Source organism: Stegostoma tigrinum, chromosome 7, assembly GCF_030684315.1.
Source record: "Stegostoma tigrinum isolate sSteTig4 chromosome 7, sSteTig4.hap1, whole genome shotgun sequence".
In the NCBI taxonomy this organism is placed as follows: Eukaryota; Metazoa; Chordata; class Chondrichthyes; order Orectolobiformes; family Stegostomatidae; genus Stegostoma; species Stegostoma tigrinum.
The window spans coordinates 22861210-22887660 of NC_081360.1; the positions used below are offsets into that span (position 1 = coordinate 22861210).

Genomic DNA, 26451 nt, shown 5'->3' on the forward strand with positions numbered 1-26451 from the left:
GTTAGTCACTAACAGTCCCCATTAACGACTATTCCCCTCCCAGCCTGACCATTAGCAACTCCTTTGTCTGTCCAACCGTCTTTCTCTCTCTTTGGGCTCTATCCTATTGTTTACTCCCTACCCCACCCACTTCCCTATTTTCCGCATATAAACTGACGTTTTCCCAGCCACCATTAGTTCTGAGGAAGGGTCACTGGACCCGAAACGTTAACTCTGTTTTCTCCGCCACAGATGCTGCCAGACCTGCTGAGCTTCTCCATCAACTTTGTTTTTGTTTGAGTAACAGTTGCTGTTGTGGCTTTGTAAGGAACAAATAGCAGTCTTTTGACTGATTGGCATGTACTGGAAACATACTGCAACATTTTAACGCTGTTCTAGGATCACAAATCCGTCCTCTCACAACCTCGAAAGTCCCATTTAAATCATTTCAGTTCAGGGAAAGCATTCACTTTGTCTACCTTCGTGAAGCGTTCATCTGTGTTTCAAATCCTGCCAGCAAATTGGTGGCACAGTAGACAGTGAAGGAAGTTTTCTGTGATTACAAAGGGATCTTGATCAACTGGATCAATGGGCTGGAAAATAGCAGATGAAAGTCAATCTGGATAAATGCGATATGTTACATTTTGATACGGCAAACATGGATAGGCCTGATGCAATTAACGGTTGGGTCTTGGTGTAGAACAGAAGGATATAGGGGTTCAGGTACATAATTCTCTGACGTTTACATCACATGTAGGCAAAGTGGTTCAAGAGCTGTTTGGCATGTTTGCCTTCAGTGCTCAATCCTTTTGAGTATAGGAGCTGGGAAGTCATGCTGATGTTGTACACGACATTGGTAAGGTCTCTTCTGAAGTACTATGACCAGTTCTGATTGCCCAGTTATAGGAAAGATATTATTTATTATTAAGCTGGAGAGGGTTGACAAGAGATTTATCAGGATGTTGCTGGGTATGGAAGGTTTGAGTTATAAAGAAAGACGGGTTAGGCTGGGACTTCTTTCACTGGTGTGTAGGAGGTTGAGAGGTGACCTGATAGAAGTTTACAAAAGCATAAGAGGTATAGATAAGATGAATGGTGGTTATCTTTTCCTTAGGATGGGGGATTTCGAGACTATGGGGCACATTTTTAAGGCGAGAGGAGAGAGATTGTAAGAAAGGCATTTAAGGGGCAGCTTTTTTTTACACGGAGGACGGTTTGCTTGTGGAAGGACCTTCCTGAGGAAGTGATGGATGTGGGATCAATTACAACGTTGAAAAGACATTTGCTCAAGTACATGAAAAGGAAAGGTTTGGAGGGATATGAGCCAGGAGCAGGCAGGTGGGACTGGTTCAGTTTGGGATTTTGGTAGACATGGATTGATTGGACGAAATGACTCTGCTTCCCCTCCTTAACTCGGTAATAACTTGCAACCTTGTCTTAGAGATATCTGCGCTTTCCTCATTCCGGCCTCTTGAGTAGTCGCTAATTTTGATTCCTTCTCTTTGGGATTCGGCTGTTTGGCACCTAAACTCCGGAATTCCTTTCCGTAATCCTCGCTGCTTCGCTTTCGTCTGTTAAGACGCTACATTGACCTCTGGGATCAAGCTTTTGCCCATCTGTCCTCGTGTCAACCATTTCTTCGTAAAAGCGCTTTATTACATCAAAGGAGCTGAATAATGCAAGTTGATGTTAGTCATTAATCTTGCAATCACGCTTTTTTTTTCATTCTCAGTTGACACAATCAAGTCTAAAACGGCGTTGACAGCAATGTTAATCAGTCTGGTACACTCCAGATGCCGCTCGGATTTAACCTGGTTCTGATTGTATTTGCTAGACCATGTTTCACTGCAACATTGTTTCAAATAGAACCTAAAAGGGGAGAATATTGCATTCATTTACATACATATTACGTGCTGCAAGCTTCTTTTTGCAGCTTGATAAATGTAGTTGGATGCATTCGCCCTCAAACTATCACTTTGTGGAGCTTTGTAATGTTCTCGCCAGATTACCGAATGGAAACTGGGACGATTGAACGTAATAGATTCTGCACTGAGCCCCTTTTGCTGTAAGTTGCTCGTCTCATTCTCGCGTCTTCTGAGTGCCCTTTGGCACACGCGGCTTTGCTGTTGTATTATTCACAGGAATGACTCTCGTTACAGCAAGGTATACCTGTCCCCCCTGCTCTTCCCGACACGTCGAAAACCCAACCCACTGTTTACTAACTCAGCCTGATCTCACACCCGCCCACCCGCCTTCCTAATATCTCCAAAAACACACACACACACACACACACCATCCCTTACAAAATCCCTAGTGATGCTGCAACCTCTTGGCTTTCAGTTCCCCTGCTCACCCGGTTCCAGTTTGGAGTGTTTCCCACTCTCACTGCCGGGGATTGTCGATGTCCAGTTGCGGGATTTATTCCAGGTCCAGGCAGCAGACAGGTCTAACAGACAGCATTCCGCGCAGGTAATGGATAACTGCATTGCAAACGGTTTCACAGACTTCCTGCTCTGTTACTCTCTTGCGCTTTAATTCCAGTCAAAACGCGATCGATATCTGGAGATTAAATATTAACCGCTCCGTATATATATATATTTCTCTGAATGTGCTTTGGAAAGTGTTGGTCACATTAACCATCCTGCGAAATGATGACCAGTTGTCAAATATCCTTGCGCTTAACTGAAATTACTTTCAGTTGAACCTTTCTCAGTCCCTGAAAATGTATGTGTCACTGAAGGTTGATTTGTTATTTCGTGTCACAAGGTGAAAGTGCATCTTTGGAGAGACAAGCAGTATCTTTATTTCCCAAGGCAGCTGTCTGTTGATTTGCTTGTTCAGCTCTCTCTGTACAATCTTAGGAATGAAGACAGTGAGTAACGGTGCATTGCGTTCGGAGTTGCCAGTGAAAACAAATAGATGAAGTTCACTTGATGACTGAATTCGTTTTGTTCTGATTAAATCTTCCAGGCCGGGCCACAGGAGTAGAAACAGATCCATTGGACCGCAGGGAGCCAGAGACTGGGTGTTTCAGAGCCTTTCACTTCCTCAGTTAAGTTTTGAAGAGAAATTCGGAGGATGATTCTCCCTGCAGCGTTTGTGCTGGTATCTCAGTTGAGTGTTGCAAGTTGTACCTCGGAGACCTGGTCCATCTGTCCCCGAGGCTGTGAGTGCAGAGAGGGCCTCAAATATGTCAACTGCTCAGCCGCTTCCTTGCAACAGGTACCCCCTAGCTTCCCAACCGATACAGAGCAGCTGGACCTTTCGAAGAACAACCTGACCGTTCTCCCAGCCGGCATCTTCCAATCGCTCTGGAGAATCAATATCCTTCTCATTGGCTCCAGCCGCGTTCAGAGAGTCAACGATGGAGCTTTCGCCTCTCTGGAGAACCTATGGCGACTGGATCTCCGGCAAAACAACATCAGGGACCTGAGCGAGGGCTTTTCCATTGGCCTCTCCTTCCTCAATGAGTTGATACTGTCAGACAACCACTTGGAGAAGCTGAATTCACTGATGTTCCAGTACCTGGACAATGTGCAGAAACTCTACCTGAATAATAACCAGATTTCTCAACTCTCCAGCAGGGCCTTCCGAAGTATGACCAGGCTACGGCAGCTACACCTCCAGAATAACCGACTGGCTAACCTGAGCAATGGTGTCTTCTTCATGCTGCAGAACCTGGAAGTGTTAAATCTTCAGGGGAATCTAATCAAAGATGTCGACACTGGCGTTTTCACATCGTTGACCAGTCTGACGCTCTTGAACCTGTCCCGAAATGGCTTGGAGCGAATTAAGTTCAAGACTTTTCTGGGTATTCAGACTTGGGGCACCCACATTTTGCTGTCAAAGAATAATTGGACTTGTGATTGTGAGCTGCAGAGGGTTTTTGGTAAACTGCATAATGTCCAACGCTTGCTTGTGGATGACTATGACAATGTGATCTGCTTGGAGCCTCCTGCCCTGAGGGACTTGCCATTAGCATCTGTTGACACTCAATTGTGCATAGCAGAGACTGTCACGGTCCTGGTTATCACAGTGACAGTCTTCATCACTGTTGTTGCTGCAATTGTAATGGCAGAAAGGAACAGGAAGAAACGAACGGGGAAGCACTGGAGTGAAGAAAGTGAAGACTTTGATTCTCAAGATTAATGTAGGTTATGCAGTAGACAAGAGTAACGTTAGGTTGCACATATCAGTGGGTCTCAGGGTAGATGAACCGCATGGTGTAGCACTTAGCTAGGAAGGTGCAATCCATTCTCTGGACTGAGCTCAAACAGGATGTGCTGCAGTTGACCTCAATGTCCCCAGATGATGCAAAGCAGATCAATCAACTTGGTTCGTGATGTAGTGCTGTATCCTGCAAATGGATTTGTATCGATGTTGTCTGGGGACAGGCTCGGATTCAGCAGTTCCATCGTCCCAACTCTGATTGTCTATGCTCATACAGGGGTGACATGTTGGGCGGCTGTTTTGTCAGTGCTGTCTTCAGTAGAGACAGGCTCAGGGCAGAAAATTGAGGTCAGCCCCATCATAGAAATGACTATCAGCTCCATTGGAACCCTGATCTGACTCAACAACAGTATACAATGTGTTTTCAGTTAGATATGGCAAGTTCATACAGACAATGTTGGTAGTTCTATAGACAGTAAAGGAAAATGCAAAGCTTAATGCATTTAGATGGGATAAACTTGTTGTTTGAGGGAAATTAAATTGTCTTTCTTTTTAAATAAAAAATGGAATAATTAAAGAGTGTTTCTGAAAATGGGACACTCTTTGATTGAGGTGAGTTCACCAAATACTTTGAATGACCTAAGGGTATTAAGGCTAATGGGTGGTATCTTCCTGGTTCCTCACCAATGGTTTTGGAGGTGGTGAGATGCCAAGATGGGAGGCCCACTGATCCTGTCCCGCCTCTGGGTGGATATCTGTCAGTTAGTGCCCGGGATGGGGAGTCGGTGGGGGGTGGGAGGGTGAGGTGGTGGGGGGGGGGGGGGGGGGGGGGTGGGGGGGGGGGGGCGCTCCCCAGCTGATTCAATGACAGCCATGCTACGGGTTGGTGAAGCTGAGCACCTACCATTTGGCAGGTCAGATCAAAGTCTTATCTCAAACCCACAAGAGGCTGAACAACAATAATCGCAAACATTCCGATTGCCCTCACAGCCATTGGCTTCCTCAAAAGGAATAGTTCCATAACCATCGGAGAGGGCCTCCATTCTGAGGTGCTCTCAATCTCTTCCACCACCCCCCCCCCCCCCCCGAACACTGCACATCTCTCCTGGAGCAGTACCAGCCAGCACTGATCTCCTTTTACAGGGCTTAGCACGGTCCCACTCATCATTCTAAATTAAGGACAGTTAATTGACCATCTTCCATAAGGTCACAGCTTCCCCCAGGTGCTGGAGGGTGTTATCTCTGCTCCCCCCCACATCCCCCACCGCTACGAACTCCCCAACAAAACATTATGTTAATTTAAATTTTAAGTATCCTTTGAAATTAGGCATTTTCCTGTTATAGTAACCCCTTATGGTTTTGTTGCTCAGTTGATTAGAAAATTTGATCGAAGGGCATTGAATAATTGTCAATGAAAGGTCACATTGCAATGTGGATGGCAGATGCCTGGTGAGATTGCAAGGCAGAAGTAGATCAAATCCCTGATTATTTTCTAAGTTGGGAAGATGCGGTTCATTGCTGTCCTAATGCTTCCCAGTTTGCTTCAGACTTGTATTAGATTCTCAGTCATTGTGTTTTGCATTTAGTAGTGTCAGTTTTTTTTATCGCTATGAAGGGAGCTGAAGGTAAGAGAGTGTACAATCTTTACCCAAGACCACTAAGGATGCCAAGAACAAAGGGCCAGAGAGACCATCACATGACTTGTGTGTTTCTGAGTTCAGAAATGCCTAGATTCTAGCTGACTGGCCTTTGCCTGGGAAAATGGGGAAGTCACAATAGGATTTTTGTTTTCAAATTATCTGCAGAATGTTATTTTGAAGGTTGGAGAGTACATTAGAGACAAAAAAAAATCTGCAGATGCTGGAATCCATGGTAGACAAACGGGAGGCTGGAAGAACATCTGGAGGAAAGGAGCAGTCAACATTTTGGGTCCTACCCTTCTTCAGGATTGGATGTGGGGATAGGGGGAGCTACAGATAACTCGATGGGGGTGGAAGGAGGCAGTCGGAGGCAGAATGGCGGTGATAGGTGGACACTGATGGTAGGTACAACCTGGTTGGTCGATGGAAGGGATGAATCCAGTTCATGTCTGGAATGGAGGGTCAGAAGGTGGAACAGAAGGGAGGAGATGGGTTTGGAAGGGGAGCTGGGGTTTGGGTGGGAAGATTATTTGAAATTAGAGATTTCAATGTTCGGTCCTCTGGGCTGTAGGTTGCCCAGGCCGAAGATAAGGTGTTGTTCTTCAAATTTGTGTTCTGAGTCACTGCGACACTGGAGGAGGCTGGGGACAGACATGTCGGAGGGGGAATGGGGCCGCGAGTTGAACTGGGCCATGACCAGGAGGTTAACTTGGCTGTTACGGACCAGGCAAAGATCCTCGGTGAAATGGTCACCTAGCCTACCTTTGGTCTTACCAACATAGAGAAGACCACATCGGGAGCACCAGATGCAGTAGACTAGATTGGGGGAGATTCAGATGAAGCTCTGTCTCACTTGAAAGGACAGCTTAGGAGATAACAAGGTGTAGAGCTGGATGAACACAGCAGGCCAAGCAGCATCAGGGGAGCAGGAAAGCTGATGTTTTGGGCATAGGGCCTTGGATGGAAGTGAGGGAGTTGGGGTGTGGGCAGGTGTTGCATTCATGATTTGGGGAGTGCCGTCAAACTCTCTGGGAAGCTGCCATATGCAGTCTGTCTCCTTGGTGAGGGTGGTGGAAGGACAGCTAAATTTTAGTCTCAGTGTTTCCTGGCCAGGGAATCAGCTAGGATTCTCATTCCTGAGCTTAAAAGTGTGTGTGTGTGTGTGTGTGTGTGTGTGTGTGTGTGTGTGTGTGTGTGTGTGTGCGCGCGCGTGTGCGTGCGTGTGTGTATGCATGCATGTGTGTGTGTATGCGTGTGTGTGTGTGTGTGTCTGTGTGTGTTTATCATTTGACCATAAGGCAATGAGATATAGAAGCAGAATTAGGCCATTCGGCCCACTGAGTCTGCATCACCATTCGTTCATGGCTGATATGTTTCTCAACTCCAATCTCCTGCCTTTGACAGTAACCCTTGACCCCTTACTAAACAAGAACCTATCTATCTCACTCTCAATGTCTTGGTCTCCAAAACCTTCTACAGCACTGAGTTCCACAAATTAACCACTGACTGAAGAAATTCGTCCTCATCTCAGTTCTAAAGGGTTATCCCTTCACTCTGAGGCTGTGCCCTCATGTCCTAGTCTCGCCTGCTGGCGGAAACATCGTCTCCACATCTGTAAGTTTCAGTCAGGAGGCCCCTCGTCCTCCATTGAGTACAGACCAAGAGTCCTCAACTGCTCCTCACATGACAAGCCCATCATCCTGGAATCTTTCTTGTAAACCTCCTCTGGACCCCGTCCAAAGCCAGTGCATCCTTCCATAGACGCGGGGCTAAAAGCTGCTCACAATATTCCAAATGTGGCCTCTCCAGAGCCTCACCCAGCCTCAGCAGTACATCTCTGTTGTTGTACACTAGCCCTCTCGAAATGCATGCGTGTATGTGAGGAATAACACAACAAGAGAACTGAGAACTGATGCACGGTGACAGGAACTGAAATTTCTGATCGGATAATGTCTGAGATTTTTAGAAAGGAAAATGTAAAATTTGTTAGAGAGAAACAAATCTCTAAAAGATTTTCCATTGTGAATGCAACAGGCCTCAGGGCCAGCCTTTATAAAAGGGGCCCAGAGATTAAAAGCAAGAATCACAGGAGCCTCCCTATGAGTGATGGCAAATGAACTTTGACCTTGAATTGAAAATGGCCACTAGGTTAGCCCAGAACCAACTGAAAGCAAATGAAGAGATAACAAGGTGTAGAGCTGGATGAACATAGCAGGCCAAGCAGCATCAGAGGAGCAGGAAGGGTAATGTTTTGGGCCTGGACCCTCCGTCAGAAATGAAGGAGGCGAAGAAGGGTGTAGGCCCGAAACGTCAGCCTTCCTGCTCCTCTGATGCTGCTTGGCCTGCTGTGCTCATCCTGCTCTACACCTTGTTATCTTAGATTCTCCAGCATCTGCAGCTCCTACTACCTCGAAAGCACATGAAGTTTTTTTGGATGCCAGCGATGAGTGGCTGGTACCCCATTTTAAGTTTGAGTTGGCAGGAATTCAGTGAGATCATGTGCAGAGTGTGGTGAGTGAGGGCAGGGGCTTGTGGTTGGTGGGAGATTTTTGGGGTTGGTGAATGGAAGAGGCAGTCTCAGAGGATTGTAGCAGCACCTCACTGCACTTCAACAAAAACAGGAACAGCAACCCATGAGGACAATTCCCTAAGAGAGATAGAATATAGAACATTACAGCACAGTACAGGTCCTTCGGCCCTCGATGTTGTGCCGACCTGTCATACCGATCTCAAGCCCAACTAACATACAATATTCCATGTACATCCATATGCTTGTCCAAAATTATCCAGATTGCTGAGCTGTCTCTTGAGCAGTGTCTTTCATGATCACTGGAAGGATATGTCCGTACCTGAGGAAATTGGGTGTCAGTGTGTTTGGTGCTGGATGAGATAGCCTTGAGATGTCACACTTGCCAGTGCTTCTAAACCACTCCCTTTACCACTTCCTCTTGGTTGCTTTTTACACGTTGAAGCAGCTTTCAAATAGAAACAGACTAAATAGCTTCCTTCTCTGTTCTTTCAATTGAGAATTTGACAGAGAGCCCATTTATAATCATGCAATTCTCAGTCCAGGCCTGAAGTCAGTCTTCAAACATTCCCATTGTATCCAGCAAGTGTCAGTGGAAGCTGTATTACAGATAAGTTTCCCTATAAAATTAAGCCATTGAAATTGTTGATTCATTTAGAACCTTGCTTTACTTTGTTTGGACCTCCTTCTGTAGTACATCTATTGTGTGGTAATCTGCTTACCTGCAATTTTCAATGGCATTTGTTGTATCACTCGGTTAAATTGCATGCATCTTACCACCTTTAACCAGGAGACTTTGTGGTGCAGTAATATCTCTGAGCCAAGAGGCCTGGGTTCAAATCCCACTTGCCTCTATGCCATAACATGTCTGAACAGGTTGATTAAAAATAACCACAATATCTCACAGCTCTCTTCTATTTGACTTTTCCGATCTGATGCTCCCTCTTGCCGTTCAGTTTGGTAATCTTTGGAAAGGTGTTGCACTGCTCAAGGTAATTCTCCCACCCCCTCCCCAGAACCACTTTCAGCATCTATTCCCTCACCAAGTGCATCAGTTTGTTTTTGTCTCCGTTCCCTACACTAGCAGTACCCACCTAAACCTCAGCCCAAATCTTCACCTGCTAGAGGAAGGATATTATTAAATTAGAAAGGGTGCAGAAAGGATTTACAAGAGTGTTACTGAGACCAGGTCAAAGGAGAAGCTGGAACTTTTTAGCCCTGGAATGTAGGAGGTTGGAGGTGAAAGGTTTATAAAGTCATCAGGGGCATAGATAAGATGAATAGCAAAGATTCCCTGGTGTGGGAGTTTGCAAAACTAGAGAGTCTAGGTTTAAGGTGAGAGAGGAAAGCTTTCAAAAGGATCTGAGGGGTAATGTTTTCACCCAGAGGGTGATGTATAGAAAACGACGTGACAGAAGAAGTGGTAGATGCAGATATAGTTACAACATTTAAAAGATACTTGGACAGGTACATGAATAGAAAAGGCAAACGGGACTAGTTGAGTTGGGAAGCCTGGTCTGCTTGGAGCAAAGGGCCTGTTTCTGCGCTGTATGACTCTGTGGCTTGATAAATCGAGGAGAATTTCTGAGCCTCCACTTCGTTATATTTTGTTAAAAGATTCGCAGCCACATACTTGCCCACACAAAGTCTATCTTTAGTGAGCATTTACTGGACATCCTGGGGAGACATATGTTAGACATCTTACGGCATTAAGAATTAAGCATCTAATTTCCATGTATCTTCTATGAACAGACTTTCTAAAGTAAACAGGGCAGGAGAGAATGCTTGTGGAGAGCAATAAGAAATGGTAATGATGCCAGCCATTGATAATTGAAGTGTAACTTTAGGGGTGATGCTGATAAATAGAGCTAAAGTAATCAACGAATAATCAGAAAGATAATGGTTGACAACCCTTGTTTCTTAAAAAGGTTAAGAATAGATAGATTGGGAAAGGGCTCTTCGAGGGAACCAGCTCTGTGTAAACAACTCCAACTGCTTTGTTATTTCAAAAGATTCAGGAACAGATATATCATAAGATTTTATCAATGGCATTGTTCCTTTGGTCCCTGCAAGATATGAAATGTGAAAGAGCCTGTACTTCTGTAGGTTTTCAGAAGGATGTGGGAATAGAAAAGCTGCTTTTTGTGTATACAGTTTGGCAGATCACAATGCTGTGTATCAACAAGGCCTGCTCTATATCCTCCATGGCTGAATGTCTCACACTTAGAACAGAGGAGAGAGAAGATCAATCTTTAATAGTATTACAGTGTGACGTGGGAGTTTGGCCACGGAGAGGTGAGCCCAGGGCAGGGTGACAGGGTAATATCAGGATTAAATTGGACTTTTTATATGACAATTTAGATCCTTCCACCACTATTTACTCCTAGTGCCAGCAAGCACATTACTTGATATAACAAGGTGTGGAGCTGGATGAACACAGCAGGCCAAATAGCGTCTTAGGAGCAGGTTGGCCTGCTGTGTTCATCCAGCTCCACACCTTGTTATCTTGGATTCTCCAGCATCTGCAATTCCTTTTATCCATGTTACTAGATACGTTGCAAAATGAAGAGACAAGAATGATGCAAGAATGCCAAGTTTCAGAGGGATTTAAAAGCAATGAGTAAAGGATGCAGTCAGCCAACCAATCAGAACCCCCCTTTTGCTCATGAACTATAAGTTGTTTCTCCCTTTGAAACCTCGCATTCTTGTAGATGTCCTGATGAGTGCAAGATGAAAAGTTTAAAAAATGTCTCATCTTTTAGCAAATGCAAGTTCTGTAGAGAAACTGGTAGATACAAATACAGTTACAATATTTAAAAGATATTTGGATAGGTACATGAATAGGAAAGGTTTGGAGGGATATGAGCCAGAAACAGCCAAATGGGGCAGTTACCAGATATAATTAATTAACTTTCTTGCTGTGGTGGGATTTGAACTCATGGGACCAGATTTGTTAGTGCAGCACCTTCCCTTTCCACAAATAGGGTTTTACTGTGGCCTGACAACTGGGAACTGGGTTAAAGCTGCTCAGATCATATCCCACAGCACTTGTATCGTCAGCAAAGTGGCCCATCCTCCTGGCTGGACTCAAACCAGATCTTGAGGTGGAAACTCAAAACAAACTCAAATGCTCGGTCCAAAATTTCGTATCAAGAAATCCAACTAACGTTTTCAATTTGTTGTGTTGTGCAGTTGTCAAAATGTTTTCTCTTCCTACTTAATGGTTGACTAAATTTTATTTTCTCATGAGATTTCCTTTTCCACCCGTTGTTGAAATGTGTGTAGTGTTCTATAAGGCAGTGTTTCTGAATGAATTAATTTTGAAGTTGCATTCACTCTACGCGAGTTGATGGCGTCACCTGATCTTTGGGTGGGAGACAGGAGTTCTGCACTAGTCCCCAGAGGAGCAGATGTATTCTGTACAGCTCTTAAGAGTCCTGAGTAATTATGTTTGACATATTGCTATCATTCAATAAACCAGCTTGGTAACTAACTCAAGTGCCTCTTCTATTTAGATTCATCAGTGATCCATATCATTGATAGTAAGACAGATGCTCAACATAGTATAGACAAAGCAGAATTAGTGGAAGTGAACTACCTCAACTGTTATTAGCCCAATGCCACATATGGGCAGTGATGGCAAATACCATAAAACCAGCGGAGGGATAATTATCAGTACGGTGAACTCTAGGGCAGAAATCAGCCACCAAATATTAAACATATTAAAATATTAATTTTATTAATTTGACCCATCGTTGCAAACTGCATGAGTTCCCTCAGAATTGGTGGAGTAACATCTCCTGTGCAAAATAAAACTGGATTGTTAATCTATGTGATAAAATATAATGATTAAGTGGGGTTGTGACTTGTTGTTATGGACTTTAGTGTTTCCAACTGTTTAACTCCGTCCAGTCCTACTCCAACCTCTGGTCTGAATCCCTACCACTCCATTCCACACCCACCTATTCTATCCCAACACATCCCATTCCATTCTGCCCTGTTCCATCCTACTCCATTCTATCCCATTCCATTTCTACTCTTTCCCATCCTGTCCCACCAATAACCTTCCTGCTCCATCCTATCCCATTCAATCTCTTAAATTCCATTATTGCCTTTTGGTTGACAGCTTGATTCAATTCTTGCACATCAATCTCAACTTCAGAGAGCACGGGATCAAGCCCTCCTCCAGGACCGTAAAACATTCTCTATATTGGCACTTCAGTCATGAATTGAAGGCATAATGGTATGTCAGAGTATTCCTATGTACTCCTTTGTGTGACACATTGGAAATGGAAGGGTCTTGGATTAGGAATTGTGCAAAAGCAAATCAGCAATGCGATGGAATTTCTATCCAATTGTAAAAGAGAATTGAACAACCTATAAAACCGTCTGTTGACCTATGGCTGCTCACTTCCTATCCAGTCCCAAAATTAATTTCACCTCCTCATTATATTTACCCATATATTTCAATAGTTCAAGTGGTCACTAATGATTCTATTCTGTGATTCAAAAAAGAGTGATGTCTTGGTTAACATTCTGCTCTCAACTGAAATTACCAACCAAATGAACTGGTTGTTCATTTCATTTTAATGGCTTCCCATGTGCAAAATGGCTGACATGCTTACTGACAATATTGTACAGAAACAGGTCATTTGACCCAACTAGTCCATTCCAGTTTTAATGCTCCACTAAAGTCAATTCCCAACTATTCCTCGATGACTATCTTATTTTGATGCATCTACAATGCTCTCTCCCGCATGTGGAAACATTCCCTTTGTATATACTCTATTAAAAGCTTACACATTTTTAAAGATTTCCTTTAGGTTACGCCTAAGCCTTCCTTATTCAAGAATCCTGCCCATCCTTTCTTGAGAAATACTGATTCTGGTATCATTCTTACAACTCTTCCATGTACCTTATGTAAATTTCTTATGACATGTCGCAGAACTGTGCACAGTGCTCTAAGTGTGGTCCAACCAAAGTTTGATAGAAGTTTAGCTAACTTCCCTCTTCCAATTCTAGCCCCTCGGAAGTAATAACTAGTGCTTGGTTTACTTTATTATTCATGGTGTTGCTAACTGTTGCTGAAACCTTTTGGTGATTGGTGTAGTTACAGATTCATTTGAGTGGTAACACAATATGTTTATAATGAATTTTGACAGATAGGCACTCAGTACACTGCTGCAGAGTATGATAGGACATGGATTGAGGTCCAACATGTTGTAGCAGCAGAGCTCCATGTAAATTCAGCTAGTTTAATTCATAGGATGATGACAATTTTGACATTTGCTACTGTTTTCTTGAAATGTTCCTGGCAAGACAAGGTCCAATCTAGACTCATTCCTAAGAATGTTGTGTTAGGATCATGCTTTACTCTCTGTCCGTCCACGTAGATGTGGAGTTTAGTTTTAGCGCTGGCATTGTGTTGGTGGAATACACTACGTATGGTTTCAGAGAGATTCAGTATGAGACCTGTAGTGCATCAACCTTGTAATGTCTTTGTTAAGGATCTGGTCTAGGGTGTGGAAGGTTGGAGCTTACGTGGCACAACAGATTCCTTGATGGCTGTATGGCTGGTCATTTGTTTATGTTTCACAGGATTGGGGCTAAGTGCAGTGTCATGTGGTAGCCCATTGGCCAGCCTTCTCCATGCAGTTCTCCCTTGTCTAAGCTGAACTCTGAATCAGCTATTGCAAACTGTCCTGATCTTGTCCAATGTTTCACACCATACTGGAGGCAGTGTAAGATTGAGTCACATTCCAAGTGTTTGTGAAGGCCATTTTTGATGGAGGTGGCGAGAGCCAAAATCTAATCACGTGTGCTGCATCCATTTCAGAAACCTGCTTTATTGGCTTTGAAGATGGTCTGTACATCTGAAGATGTGCTCTGCAGTATAAGATACTCAGTGATCTTAAGTCACAAAGAAAACACTGATAGCTGGCTGCCATTATACAGTCCTTTTCCAGGTTTCAGAGTGGCAATGACTTTTGCTGAACACTGTATCTTCAGGAGTGAACTTGAGCTGACAAATCTTGTACTGAGCTGACTCAGCAAGGTATTAGCATGGGGGGAAAATTCTGGTGTGATTTGTCATGTCATCCCCTGCTAATTTGGCCCTGATGTAGGAAATGCAGTATCAAAATTGCATATATCATGATCTAGCACACAACAATGAGATAAATGGTGAGCATTCTCTTGAGCGTGACACAATGTGCATGTCAGCTATAGGCCAGGATGCTGAAGAGAACTCCCCTCCTTTCCTGTGAATAGTGCCATGAAAAGCTTTCCAATATGAAGGACAGTGCAGCACCTACTCATCCCTATCTTTGAACACCAATATGTGTTATCTGACTCAGTCTTTGGGATGGCACATGGACCCATAATCTTTCAGTGCTATCACTGCGCTAAGGCTGACTATTTGTTCATCGATACGATGTCGTCTTATAGTGTCTTTTTCTCCCCCTTAACTGTTTCATGTCTTATCTTCATTCTCTTATTAAGTCTCATATGGTCCCAAGCACCATTTCTCCTCTTACTGGGCAAGGGAAATATGTCATTTCTTTTCTTGTTTTGAGGGTTGGATTTTACAGTCCAAATCAGGGAGTACGTTATGAGATTCTGTGGCCAGCTCTGGCGATTCTCTTGAAAATCAGCCCTTTTTTTCAACACTGTGGATGGTTTGAAAGAAGAATCAGAGGCAGTTCCACAGACAATAAACCTTTCTCTTCTGCACCCCTCCTGTTACAGTGTTTCATCCCTCAGTGTTTCCAGCAGTGACTCATCAGAAAGTCACCTCATACAGTGATCATTCTTTGTCACTCAACATCGAGTTTGAATATCGAATTCTGTCTCTGCTGCCTCACATGCAATTTTTGTCTCATCCATCAGCAGCTATATCACCTTTCCAAGAGGTAGTTGCTGTAACGTTGCAAACAACAGAAGCTTTCACTAATGTGAAATTCACTCCTTCATTTGCAACCCTGGTGAACTGAGGACAATCACCGTGCTAATATGATTCCTCAGAAGAGATCAGTTTGTTCAATGCAATCCAGAATTTCAACCTTGAGCACTTTTGCTGATGCCTAATATTTCCCTATGGAAGAGACTTTGGCACAGGTATTGACCCCATTGCCTCGACTGACATCTCCCTGAATACATTTAATCCTAAGGCTTTTTTTTCATTCAGCAAGTATAACTAAAATATAAAGGGGAAAAAAAAGTCAAATGATCAATTAAACGATTAGAAGCAGTGTGAATAGTAACGCTGGTAATGACATGTTGAAGTTAATGAAATACGAGCTTGAATCGTTGAATGATAGAATGACACAATACAGAAGGAGCCAGTCGCCCCATTGAGACTGTGCCAGCCCCATTGAAGAGCAGTCCCATTTATCCCATCTCCGCCCAACTCTTTTCCCACATCCCTGCAATGTTTTTCTCCTGCAAGTACTTATCCAATTCCCTTTTGAAGGCAGTGATTGAATCTCTTTTCCAACACTCATCAGGCAGTGCAAGCAAATCCTATCCATTTGATGTGTACGCTTGTTATTGGCATGCTGTAGCAGGTTGTCACTCACTTTGAAATGACACCCTCCAGTTATCGACCCATGAGCCACTGGAAACAATTTTGCTTTATGTGCTCTGTCGAAACGTTTCGTCATTTTAAACAATACAATCAAATTTCTTCTGAGCTTCCTCTGTTCTTCGGAGTTATGAATCTCACTGTTAACAAAGTTGGTCTCCAGAAAAGGATTTAATTTGGTGCCTTAACCAGCCAGGATGTACAGTATGTGAAAACGAGGGTGGGAAAGATTATTTGATCCATTAAACTCGCCAAGGCCATTCGAGCCCCTACTTCTGGCACTAAATTCCCTCACCACAATGACCGGGTAAGGCAAAAAGAAAACTCTGGAAAAGTATTAAGAAATTCCTCTCTGGCTCCTTTAAGGAAGGCAGGCAAAGCTTCGAGGGGGCCCGCAGTGCCACATCAATGGTTCTCCTCATAGTTTTGTCTCTAAAATGGAAATAGTCTGATTCAATGATTTGTTCAGCTGCTTTTGTTAGACTGTAGAGAATCACTGCATTCTTTGGTAATCTTTTCCAAGGGAAACGATTTTGAAGAGAATTCCAAATATGTAGCCGAGCTCTTTGATAGCTATCATAAATAACTCATCTAAATGGATTGTGCTCACCATTTAAAAAGACCCTTGCCTGTATCCTCTTTAAACCACACTTTTCTAATGAACTCCTCTGCAATTGCTGACCCAATACAGAAGATTAAGAGGCCTAAGGCTAGGTAGCATTTCTGTGGCCTTACTCTGAGCCAACTATAGTCTTTGATGTTCTTTGTGACAAGTATAGGCCCAAAACTGGACATTGTATATCAAGTATGCCAAGGCAAAATTTTGTGTTTAGCTGAGGAACAGTGTCCTTATTTTCAGCTTTGTATCTCTAGTCATCTTACTTAAACAACCGATCGTGATATCTTTGGTTATGTTGATGCTGCTTCTTATAGTTGATGTTGAACAATTGCTATTCTGTTAACCAAACTGATTATTAATTCTGGGAGTCTCTCTCTCATTCCATCTCTCTGTTTGATTTATACAGCAGATTCTTTTCTACCTTTACCCAAATGGTGAGATTATTCTGTGCCTAATTCTGCACTGCTATGTTGTTGGAAATGTTGCGTTGAGCTGCCCCAACTTTCAAAGTTGATGTCATTGTACATTATTTCAGCAACCTGACTAGCATACCCTGTGATCTCGTTGGAATTTCTCAATCAGGATGTACAAAAACTTAAGGAGTAGAAGCAGGACAAAGCACCAGATCCACAGCACAAGTGCTCTTTCACTCCCTCGCATGCGCGCGCGCGCACACACACACACACACACACACACACACACACACACACACACTTTGCCTGCCTCCATGTTTCCCCCCACTCCATATTCATAGCTGGTCTTGAGCTTCTATTCCAATTTACCACTCATTCTCTATGAAATCTGAGGGATAGGATTTATGAGTATTTGGAAAAGCATAGCGTGATTAAAGGGAGTCAGCATGGCTTTGTGAGGGGCAGATCATGCCTTAAAAATCTTATTGAGTTCTTTGAGGAAGTCACGAGACAGGTTGACGAGGGCCGAGCAGTAGATGTGGTGTACATGGACTTCAGCAAGGCATTTGATAAGGTTCCCCATGGCAGGCTCATTCATAAAGGTCAGGAGGTTTGGGATACAATGTGATTTGGCTATCTGGATTCAGAATTGGTTGGCTGACAGGAGGCAGAGAGTGGTTGTAGATGGTAAGTATTCTGCCTGGAGGTCAGTGCTGAGTGGTGTCCCGCAGGGCTCTGTTCTTGGGCCTCTGCTCTTTATAGTTTTTATAAATGACTTGGATGAGGAGGTTGAGGGGTGGTGGGTTAGTATGTTTGCTGATGACACAAAGGTTGGAGGTGCCATTGATAGTATCGAGGGCTATTGCAGGCTTCAGCGAGACATTGACAGAATGCAGAGCTGGGCTGAGAAATGGCAGATAGAGTTCAACCTGGATAAATGCAAAGTGATGCATTTTGGAAGATCGAACTTAAATGCTGAATATAGAATTAAAGGCAGGATTCTCGGCAGTGTGGAAGAACAGCGGGATCTTGGTGTTCAAGTGCATAGCTCCCTCAAAGTTGCCACCCAGGTGGATAAGGTTGTTAAGAAAGCATATGGTGTTTTGGCTTTCATTAACAGGGGGACCGAGTTTAAGAGCTGCAAGGTTATGCTGCAGCTCTACAAAACCCTGGTGAGGCCACACTTGGAATATTGTGTCCAGTTCTGGTCGCCCTATTATAGGAAAGATGTGGAGGCTTTGGAGAGGGTGCAGAGGAGGTTTACCAGGATGCTGCCTGGACTGGAGGTCTTGTTTTACGAGGAGAGGTTGACTGAGCTCGGACTTTTCTCTCTGGAGAGAAGGAGGAAGAGAGGTGACCTGATCGAGGTGTACAAGGTAATGAGAGGCATGGATAGAGTCGATAGCCAGAGACTTTTCCCCAGGGCAGGATTGACTGCCACGAGGGGTCATAGTTTTAAGGTGTTAGGAGGAAGGTATAGAGGAGACGTCAGAGGGAGGTTCTTCACCCAGAGAGTTGTGAGTGCATGGAATAGTTTGCCAGTGGTAGTCGTGGAAGCGGAGTCAATAGTGACATTTAAGCGACTGCTGGACATGCACATGGACAGCAGTGAATTGAGGGGAATGTAGGTTAGGTTATTTTATGTTTGAATTTGGATTATTCCGCGGCACAACATCTTGGGCCGAAGGGCCTGTACTGTGCTGTACTTTTCTATGTTCTATGTTCTATGAAATCAACAAATACAGAACCGAGATGTTGTATATGGCAAAAGTTGGGCTTAAGGTTGACTTAAGTCAGCAGTTAGATCAGAGGTTCAGGTTACCCTCACAACAGTGGGATCTACCCTGTGGTAGTAAGAGGTGAAGATTTAACATCTTGAATCAGTCCATATCACCTCTGCCTTTGTCACCAGCACAGTATAATTTTAAAGGTAAAACACAGGAAACAATGCTTATATACCTCCAACATGAATCCTCAGCAATTAGGGTGTATTCCCTACATTTGATTATTTTTTGCAAATATAATTTGCATTACCATTTTAAGTAATGCATACTAGCTGAGCTAACAAGGCACAAAACCTCTGCCTAAGGGATTTAATTTTTTTAATTCGGTGATACGACGTAGGCATTTCGGCCAGGACAGCATCTATTGCCCGTCCCTAATAGCTCTTAAAAAGGTGATGGTGAACTGCCTTCTTGAATTGCTGCAATCCCTGTGGTACAGGTAAACCCACAGTGCTGTTTGGGAGGGAATTCCAGGATTTTCATCTATTGACAGGGAGGGAACAGGGTTATAGTTCTGAGTCCAGATAGAATGTTGCTTGGAGGGGAATTGTCAGGTGATGGCGTTCCTATGTTACTGCTGGCCCTGTCCTTCCAAGTACTTTCAAAAATATATTTTATAAAAAAAAACAAAGTTACGTAAGCAGTTCGATCGTGTACTGTAGCATGTGAGGAAAAGAAACAAATGTTGCAGTTTGATTCTATTTAACAAACAAACCAAGGCATTTCTTAAAAACCAAAAGAACTGCAGATGCTGTAAATCAGGAACAAAAACAAAGTTGCAGGAAAAGCTCAGCAGGTCTGGCAGCATCTGCGGAGGAGAAAACAGAATTAACATTTCGGATCCAGTGACGCTTCCTCAGTTCCGAAATGTTAACTCTGTTTTCTCCTCTGCAGATGCTGCCAGACCTGCTGAGCTTTTCCTGCAACTTTGTTTTTGTCCAAGGCATTTCTTACTTGTGCAGGAATACGTTTACAAATATTTGAGGCATAGGAGGGACTGACAACTGAATGGACCCCCATTTAATTATGATAGAAAGACCTCAGACAGTGGTCTTTCCCCACTGAGAGTTGGTGGCAGATGCATCAAGCTTTAGTGCATCCCTCAGCATGTAGTCCTAGACCTTGGAATCTACCAGTCTGCAACACTCAGTCAGGGTCAACTCCTTGTTCTGGACGACTAACAAGTTTCAGGCAGACCAAAGAGCATCTTTCACCGAGTTGATGGCCCTCCATTTCAATGTTTGTCTTGGTGTGTGTCCGACGGAACAGCGGTTGAGCATAGAGTCCTGCCTCAAAGAGCTGCTCAGGACAAACCAACACAAATCCCACTGCATATTTGTCCCTTTGCAAAGACACATTCCAGCAGGAACTGGGTTACAGTCTCCACTGCATCCATTTTGAGGCAAAGTGAGGTGGAGCAGACAGACCGGGCCGACAAAACATATGTCACATGTAGTGCCCATCTTACTACCAGCCAAGTGATACCTTGGTGCTTGTTGGAAAGTAGTGGTGATAATGCAATCTGCAAAGTGACTTTGACAGTCTGCTCAGGGCCTGTCCTTCAAAGTGGTAGAGGCAACGGATTTGGAAAGAATGCTTTGCTGAGTTGTAATTGCAGAGAGTACATTGTTACGATGGTGCATTTGTGGTCGAGGGTATGAATGTTGAAGGTGTTGGATGTGGTGCCAGTCCAGTGGGGTTGCTTTTCCCTGGATGGCGTCAAGTTCCTGGATTGGTGCTGGAGCAGCAGGCATCTCAGCATGTGGAGAGCATCTCATGCTCTGCTGCTTGATTTGCATTTGTTTGTTTACGAAAGCATGGAAAATATAGTTCATTCTTGCTTCATTAAGGTGGGTTCAGGTGGCATAATAATTAGCATATTGCACTTTACCTCTGGGACCTGGAACTAAACTCAGTGCCGTGCAGGTTAATGTGACATCCCTCACTCTTGTCTATTATGGGAAATCTCCGTTTCTCACAGTTTGGTACTTTCTAATGTCACGAATGAAGGCAAATGTGGGAAAATGTAAAAGTGACATTATTGCTGTAAAGAATAAATTTTGAGGTTACACATTGGTGGAACAGAGCCCAGGTGATTTCAGTCTGCTTAAAATCTGTATTGTACCTGACCTGGGAGTGCATGATAATGATGTCAGTCAAGAACAACAGAAAGCAAAACCTTCCCTTCCCTATGCTAACATCCATCACTCTAGTGTGGAGACAGTCTTCACCAGAGGTTAGAAAGGCAAATAACAAAATAAAACACAGACACAACTCAGAGCTTGTGTTTCAGGAGTCTCATTTGCCCATTTGCTTTCTTTGGGGTGACTGGGTTCCCATGAGGTAAAAACTATGGAGATCGCCAATTCCTACTGCATCCCCATGGCAACACCCTCACCAATGAAAGCTAAAGTGCCTGGTTTGAATTTAAAGTGAACTTTAGACAGTAACTAGATTCTGCTACATCTTCATGCCAACCATAGTCCAAACAGTCATCACCTTGTTCTCATGCGGTATAAATTGTTGTTTCCAAGCTGGCTTCCTTGTGCAGAAATATATGGGGCCTGGGTAATGTGAGCGATGGTTAAGTTTACATCAGGATTGGATGAGAAATCTAGTGAGGCCTGTAGAATACAGAGCTGTACAGCATGGAAACAGACCCTTTGGTCCAACTCATCCATGCCACCCAGATATCCTAAATTAATCTAGTCCCATTTCCCAGCATTTGGACCACATTCGTCTAAATCCTTCCGATTCATGTACCCATCCAGATGCATTTTAAATGCTATAATTGTACCAGCCTCCACCACCTCCTCTGGCAGCTCATTCCATACACGCACCACCCTCTGTGTGAAAAATGTGCCTTTTAGTGTCCCTTTTACATATTTCCCCTCTCACCTTAAACCTATGGCCTGTAGTTTTGGACTCCCCTATCCTGGGAAAAAGACTTTGAATATGTATCCTTTCCATATCTCTGATGATTTTATCAAACTCTATTAAGTCAACCCTCAGCCTCCGACACCCCAGATAAAATAGTCCCAGCCTATTCAACCTCTCCCTATAGACCAAATCCTCCAACCATGGCAACATCCTTGAACATCTTTTCTGCACTCTTTCATGTTATTAACAGCTTTCCTATAGCAGGGAGATCAGAATTGAATGCAATATTCCAAAAGCAGCCTAACCAATGTCCTGTACAGCTGCAACATGTCCTCCCAACTCTTATACTCAATGTACTGACCAATAAAGGCAAGTGTTCCCAACACCTTCTTCACCATCCTGTCTACCTGTGGCTCCACTTTCAAGGAACTATGAGCCTGCACTCCAAGGCCTCCTTGTTTGGCATCATGTTGGGAGCATCTCATTGCATCTTTTATGCGTTTGCCAAGTAGTGAGGTGAGTTTCTCACCAAGCAGTAGTGAGTTGCCGTTTAAGAGGGATTGCAGCAGGTCAAACCCCTTATTACCACCACACAACTCTCCGCATTGACCTCCACCTACCTATGTTACTAAATGTGGGAAGCAAACAAGGCTTTGGAAATCAGGGTGGGTGCCTGACTTCAGCTCATTGCTGGCTGTGATCAATCTCACCTCCTTGTTGCTTAGTACCAAATCAGCATCTCAGGGCAGGGCACAGCAGGCACTAGCATTGAAAACCTCCAGCAGGGGTAATTTGTGTGCGGGGCCAGAAACACAGCTCATAGTTCAGACTCACAGGCTGCTTGCTTGCTGTCTTGGCACTCCAGCTCACAGCGTCCATGCCCTGCCATACCTTGCTATCTCATGCGTATTAGCACGTTGTTGCTTCAGCCCAGAACCAAAAGCTAGCAGTATGTTCATGTCGACATTCTGTTTAGCACAGACCACAGACAGCCTGCTGTAATGAGCTGACACCTTGCCGTACGGCACACTGAGATGCTAGCTTAATGTCATGTGCCAGCTGCTTGTGTGGCAAACACACCGCACTCCCATTCAACCAAATGAATGGGACAGTAGCAGGGTGGGCACTGTTAGTCAGGGGTCCCAGTACCGTCAGTCAGCCCACACACAATCCAGGGGTTTGGCCATGTTCAGTTGCCCCCCTGAGCTGGTTATGATCAGGGGACAGGTCTGACTGCAGTCCGGGTAGTGCAAAATGGTCCATTCCATACCATTAGCACCAAAAGTCAGGGGAATCATGTGTTGTCGGTCAGGGAGGTGCAAACACGATGGTCAGGGGTAAGGAAGTTGCAAAAAGGGCCTGCACGTGCAACAAGAGAATCGCTGCCAAAAGAAGTGGGGGAGACAGTCAAGTCTGTGCATGGTGGGGGAGGGGGGAAGCAGAGGCATTAGTGGAGGTGGGAAAATGGACAACGGCAGAATGATACTCCAGGTGTACGGGGTATGCAGAACAGCACTGGAGGACAAAGTAGGCCACGAGGGCATGGGAAGGGCTTTGGGGACGTGAGTTATTGGCAGTGCCCTCAACAGAAGGAGAGTAGAAGGGCATGTAGGAGGGCATCATTAAGGTGGACCGTGGGATGCAAAGGACAGTTGGAGGCAAAGTTTGATATGGTGGGTCTCCAGTTGTGGGTCTGGGTGGAAATGGGCCGCTGGGCTAATATGAGATAAGAGGGGACATGGAAGCTTGGTTTCCAATTTCCAGCTTAATTTCCAGCATCTGCAGTTCCCATTATCTCTGATACTATGGAAGCTTGGTGATGGGTTTGGATGGGCTGGTTAATCTGGTGACCAGGCAGAGTCCTGACACTGACCAGCACCAGCTGCATTCCCTGCCTTCACTTGTTGGTCTCTAGATGTGAAATGCAACTGGAAAATGGCTCGGGGAGTGACGAGAGTGGGCTGAGCCAGTGTCGATTGGATCGATGAAAGTGGGATCCGTGACTGCTGGGTGTTAAGGTGTTGAAGGGATATATGCATGAAACACAGGTTTGTAAATTCCAGATACATTTTGTTTGTAACCATTTCTCTGGACATAGGCAGTGCATGCTGGGTGGTAGGGTGAGCTGGGAGGAGGATGTGGCGATGTTTCACTGTTATTTGGGTTGAGTGAGCTGATGCAGAATGATGTGGATAAATATAAGTTTGTCCACTGTGCAAAAACAGGAAGGCAGATGATTGTCTGAATGGCTAAAACTTGAGCAAGAGTAAAGTATAACAAGACTTGGGTGTCCGTGTGCGTCAGTGAAAGTAAGCCTCCAGGATCAGCAGGTGGTAAAGTTGGAAAACAGAATATTGGTTTTCATGGCAAGATGCTTTGAGAACAGAAGCAAGGATGCCTTGCTGCAATTGTGCAGGGATTTTGTGAGACCATGCCTCGAGTATTGTGTGCAGTTTTGATCTCTGAACCTGAGGAAGGGTCTCCTTGCTGGAGGCGGACTACAGCAGAGGTTTACCATGCTGCTTCCTGGCGTGAAGAGAGGTTGAACAGTTAAGATTATATTCACCGCAGTTCAGAAGAATGAGAGGGGATCTCATAGAAACCTGCAAAATTCTAACAGGACCCAGACAGGGTGGATACAGGAAGGATGTTCCCAATGGCAGGGAGTCAAGAACTAGGGTTCACAGTCTACGGATACAGGGTTGGCCATTTAGGACTGAGATGAGGAGAAATGTCTTCACCCAGTGAGAGGTGAGCCAGCGGAGTTCATTATCAACGCAAAGCAGTCAAGGCCAAAACATTGTAAGACTTCAACAAAGAGCTGAATGTAGTACTTGGAGCTGAATGGATCAACGGATATGTAGGAAGTGGGAACAGGCTATTGAGTTGGACCATCAGCTAGGATCATAATGAATGGTGGAGCAGGCTCGAAGGGCTGAATGGCTACTTCTGCTCCTGTTTCCAAGTTTCTATGAGTGAATGTGATGATGTGTCAATTGTTGGTTAAAAGGTATATCATACCAGGCAATTGGTGTGAGTTAAGCTAACATTGTCATCTCAGACTAAGCAGTAATAACTTCAAAGGGGTGAATACTGTCCCAAAGTGGCCGATCATTTTGGAAGCTTCAAGAGTGCTTTGGGATTAAGGGAGTATTTGCTGCAACATGTATCATGTAAACATGACAATGGACTCTAATGAATACAATAGAAAGTGGAATGATTGAATGGGTCTGGGATTGGAGCACAGCAGCCACACTCTTTTGAGATAATGGGTTTGCCATTTTTCAGTTGGCAATTTCAGTAAGTTGGTATCCGCTCTCCGAGCTCTATGCAATGCACAATGTGGTCTTGTGGCTGCTGTACATTACATTGCCAGTGAGGGCCAATGCCAGACTGTCAACCCTTGTCCAGAAGCATTTTGGCCTCGGAAGATGGCACAGAAGCAAGGGATGCCAGTCTTTCAGCAGATAGCCAGTAAGCAGTGATAACAAAGTGTAGAGCTGGATGAACACAGCAGGCCAAGCAGCATCTTAAGAGCAGAAAAGCTGATGTTTCGGGCCTAGACCCTTCATCAGAAATGGGGGAGGGGGAGAGGGTTCTGTAAATAAATAGGAAGAGAGAGCAGGAGGTGGATCGAAGGTGGATAGTGGAGAAGATAAGTGGAGAGGAGACAGACAAGTTAAAGAGGCGGGGATGGAACCACTAGAGGTGAGTGTACATGGGGAAGTAGGGAGGGGATAGGTCCATCCGGGGAGGACAGACAGGTCAAGGGGGCGTGATGAGGTTAGTAGGCCGAAAATGGGGGTGGGGCTTGAGGTGGGAGGAGGGGATAGGTGAGAGGAAGAATAGGTTAGGGAGGCGGGGATGAGCTGGGCTGGTTTTGGGATGCAGTAGGGGAAGGGGAGATTTTGAAACTTGTGAAGTCCACATTGATACCATTGGGCTGCAGGGCTCCCAAGCAGAATATGAGTTGCTGTTCCTGCAACCTTTGGGTGGCATCATTGTGGCACTGCAGGAGGCCCAGGATGGACATGTCGTCTAAAGAATGGGAGGGAGAGTCGAAATGGTTCGTGACTGGGAGGTGCAGTTATTTATTTGCAAACCGAGCGTAGGTGTTCCGCAAAGTGGTCCCCAAGACTCCGCTTGGTTTGCCCGATGTAGAGGAGGCCACAATGGGAACAGCGGATATAGTATACCACATTGGCAGATGTGCAGGTGAACTTAATTATCATTGACAAATAAACAGACTCACAATATCCTTATTCATTTTTAAGTAAATATATAATGAATGTATTATTAACTGAAAATCATCTCATTGCTTGCAGCAGTCTCACGTTGTCATGTGAATTCTAGAAGCACAATTGTCTCAGCTATATGGGAACACCACTGCGAGCAATTTCTCCTGCAAGCAACACAGCACCTGATGAGTAGGTAACTCACCGGCCCTTCACTGTCCCTGGGTCAAAACCCTACAAGTCCGTTCCTTGCAGCATTCCAAAGCATCCTGCATCTCAAATATTTTATTGGTTCAAGAAGGCAATTCATCACCACATTCTTCAGGGACAGGCAGTAAATGTTGGCACATTGCGTAATGCCCAAATCCTATGAATGAATTAAAAGTTGTGCATCAAGAGCAAAATAGCTGGATTTATATTCATAGATGTGGTGTTTTGAGCATTATGTTTGACTATTGCAATAGACACTAGTAAACATGAGAAACGGGGTTTGTGTAATGGCTTCAAGGTAAATTTTGGTGGTTTCCAATCTACAACTTCAGGCTCTGCACTCCACCTACTGAACTGACCCCAGTAGTATTTATTCCTGGACTGTGACAGGTATGAGATCTTCACCCCTGTG

General features: G+C 44.4%; 1 protein-coding gene across 1 annotated transcript; it reads left to right on the forward strand.

Annotated features, from left to right (window-relative positions):
- Positions 1-2405: 2405 nt before the first annotated feature.
- LOC125453839 (leucine-rich repeat-containing protein 3B-like) lies at positions 2406-26451 on the forward strand. Its single transcript, XM_048533854.2, has 3 exons — positions 2406-2448; positions 2950-4129; positions 25920-26451. The coding sequence occupies exon 2, from the start codon at positions 3058-3060 to the stop codon at positions 4126-4128; it is 1071 nt and encodes a 356-aa protein (XP_048389811.1). The 5' UTR covers positions 2406-2448; positions 2950-3057; the 3' UTR covers position 4129; positions 25920-26451.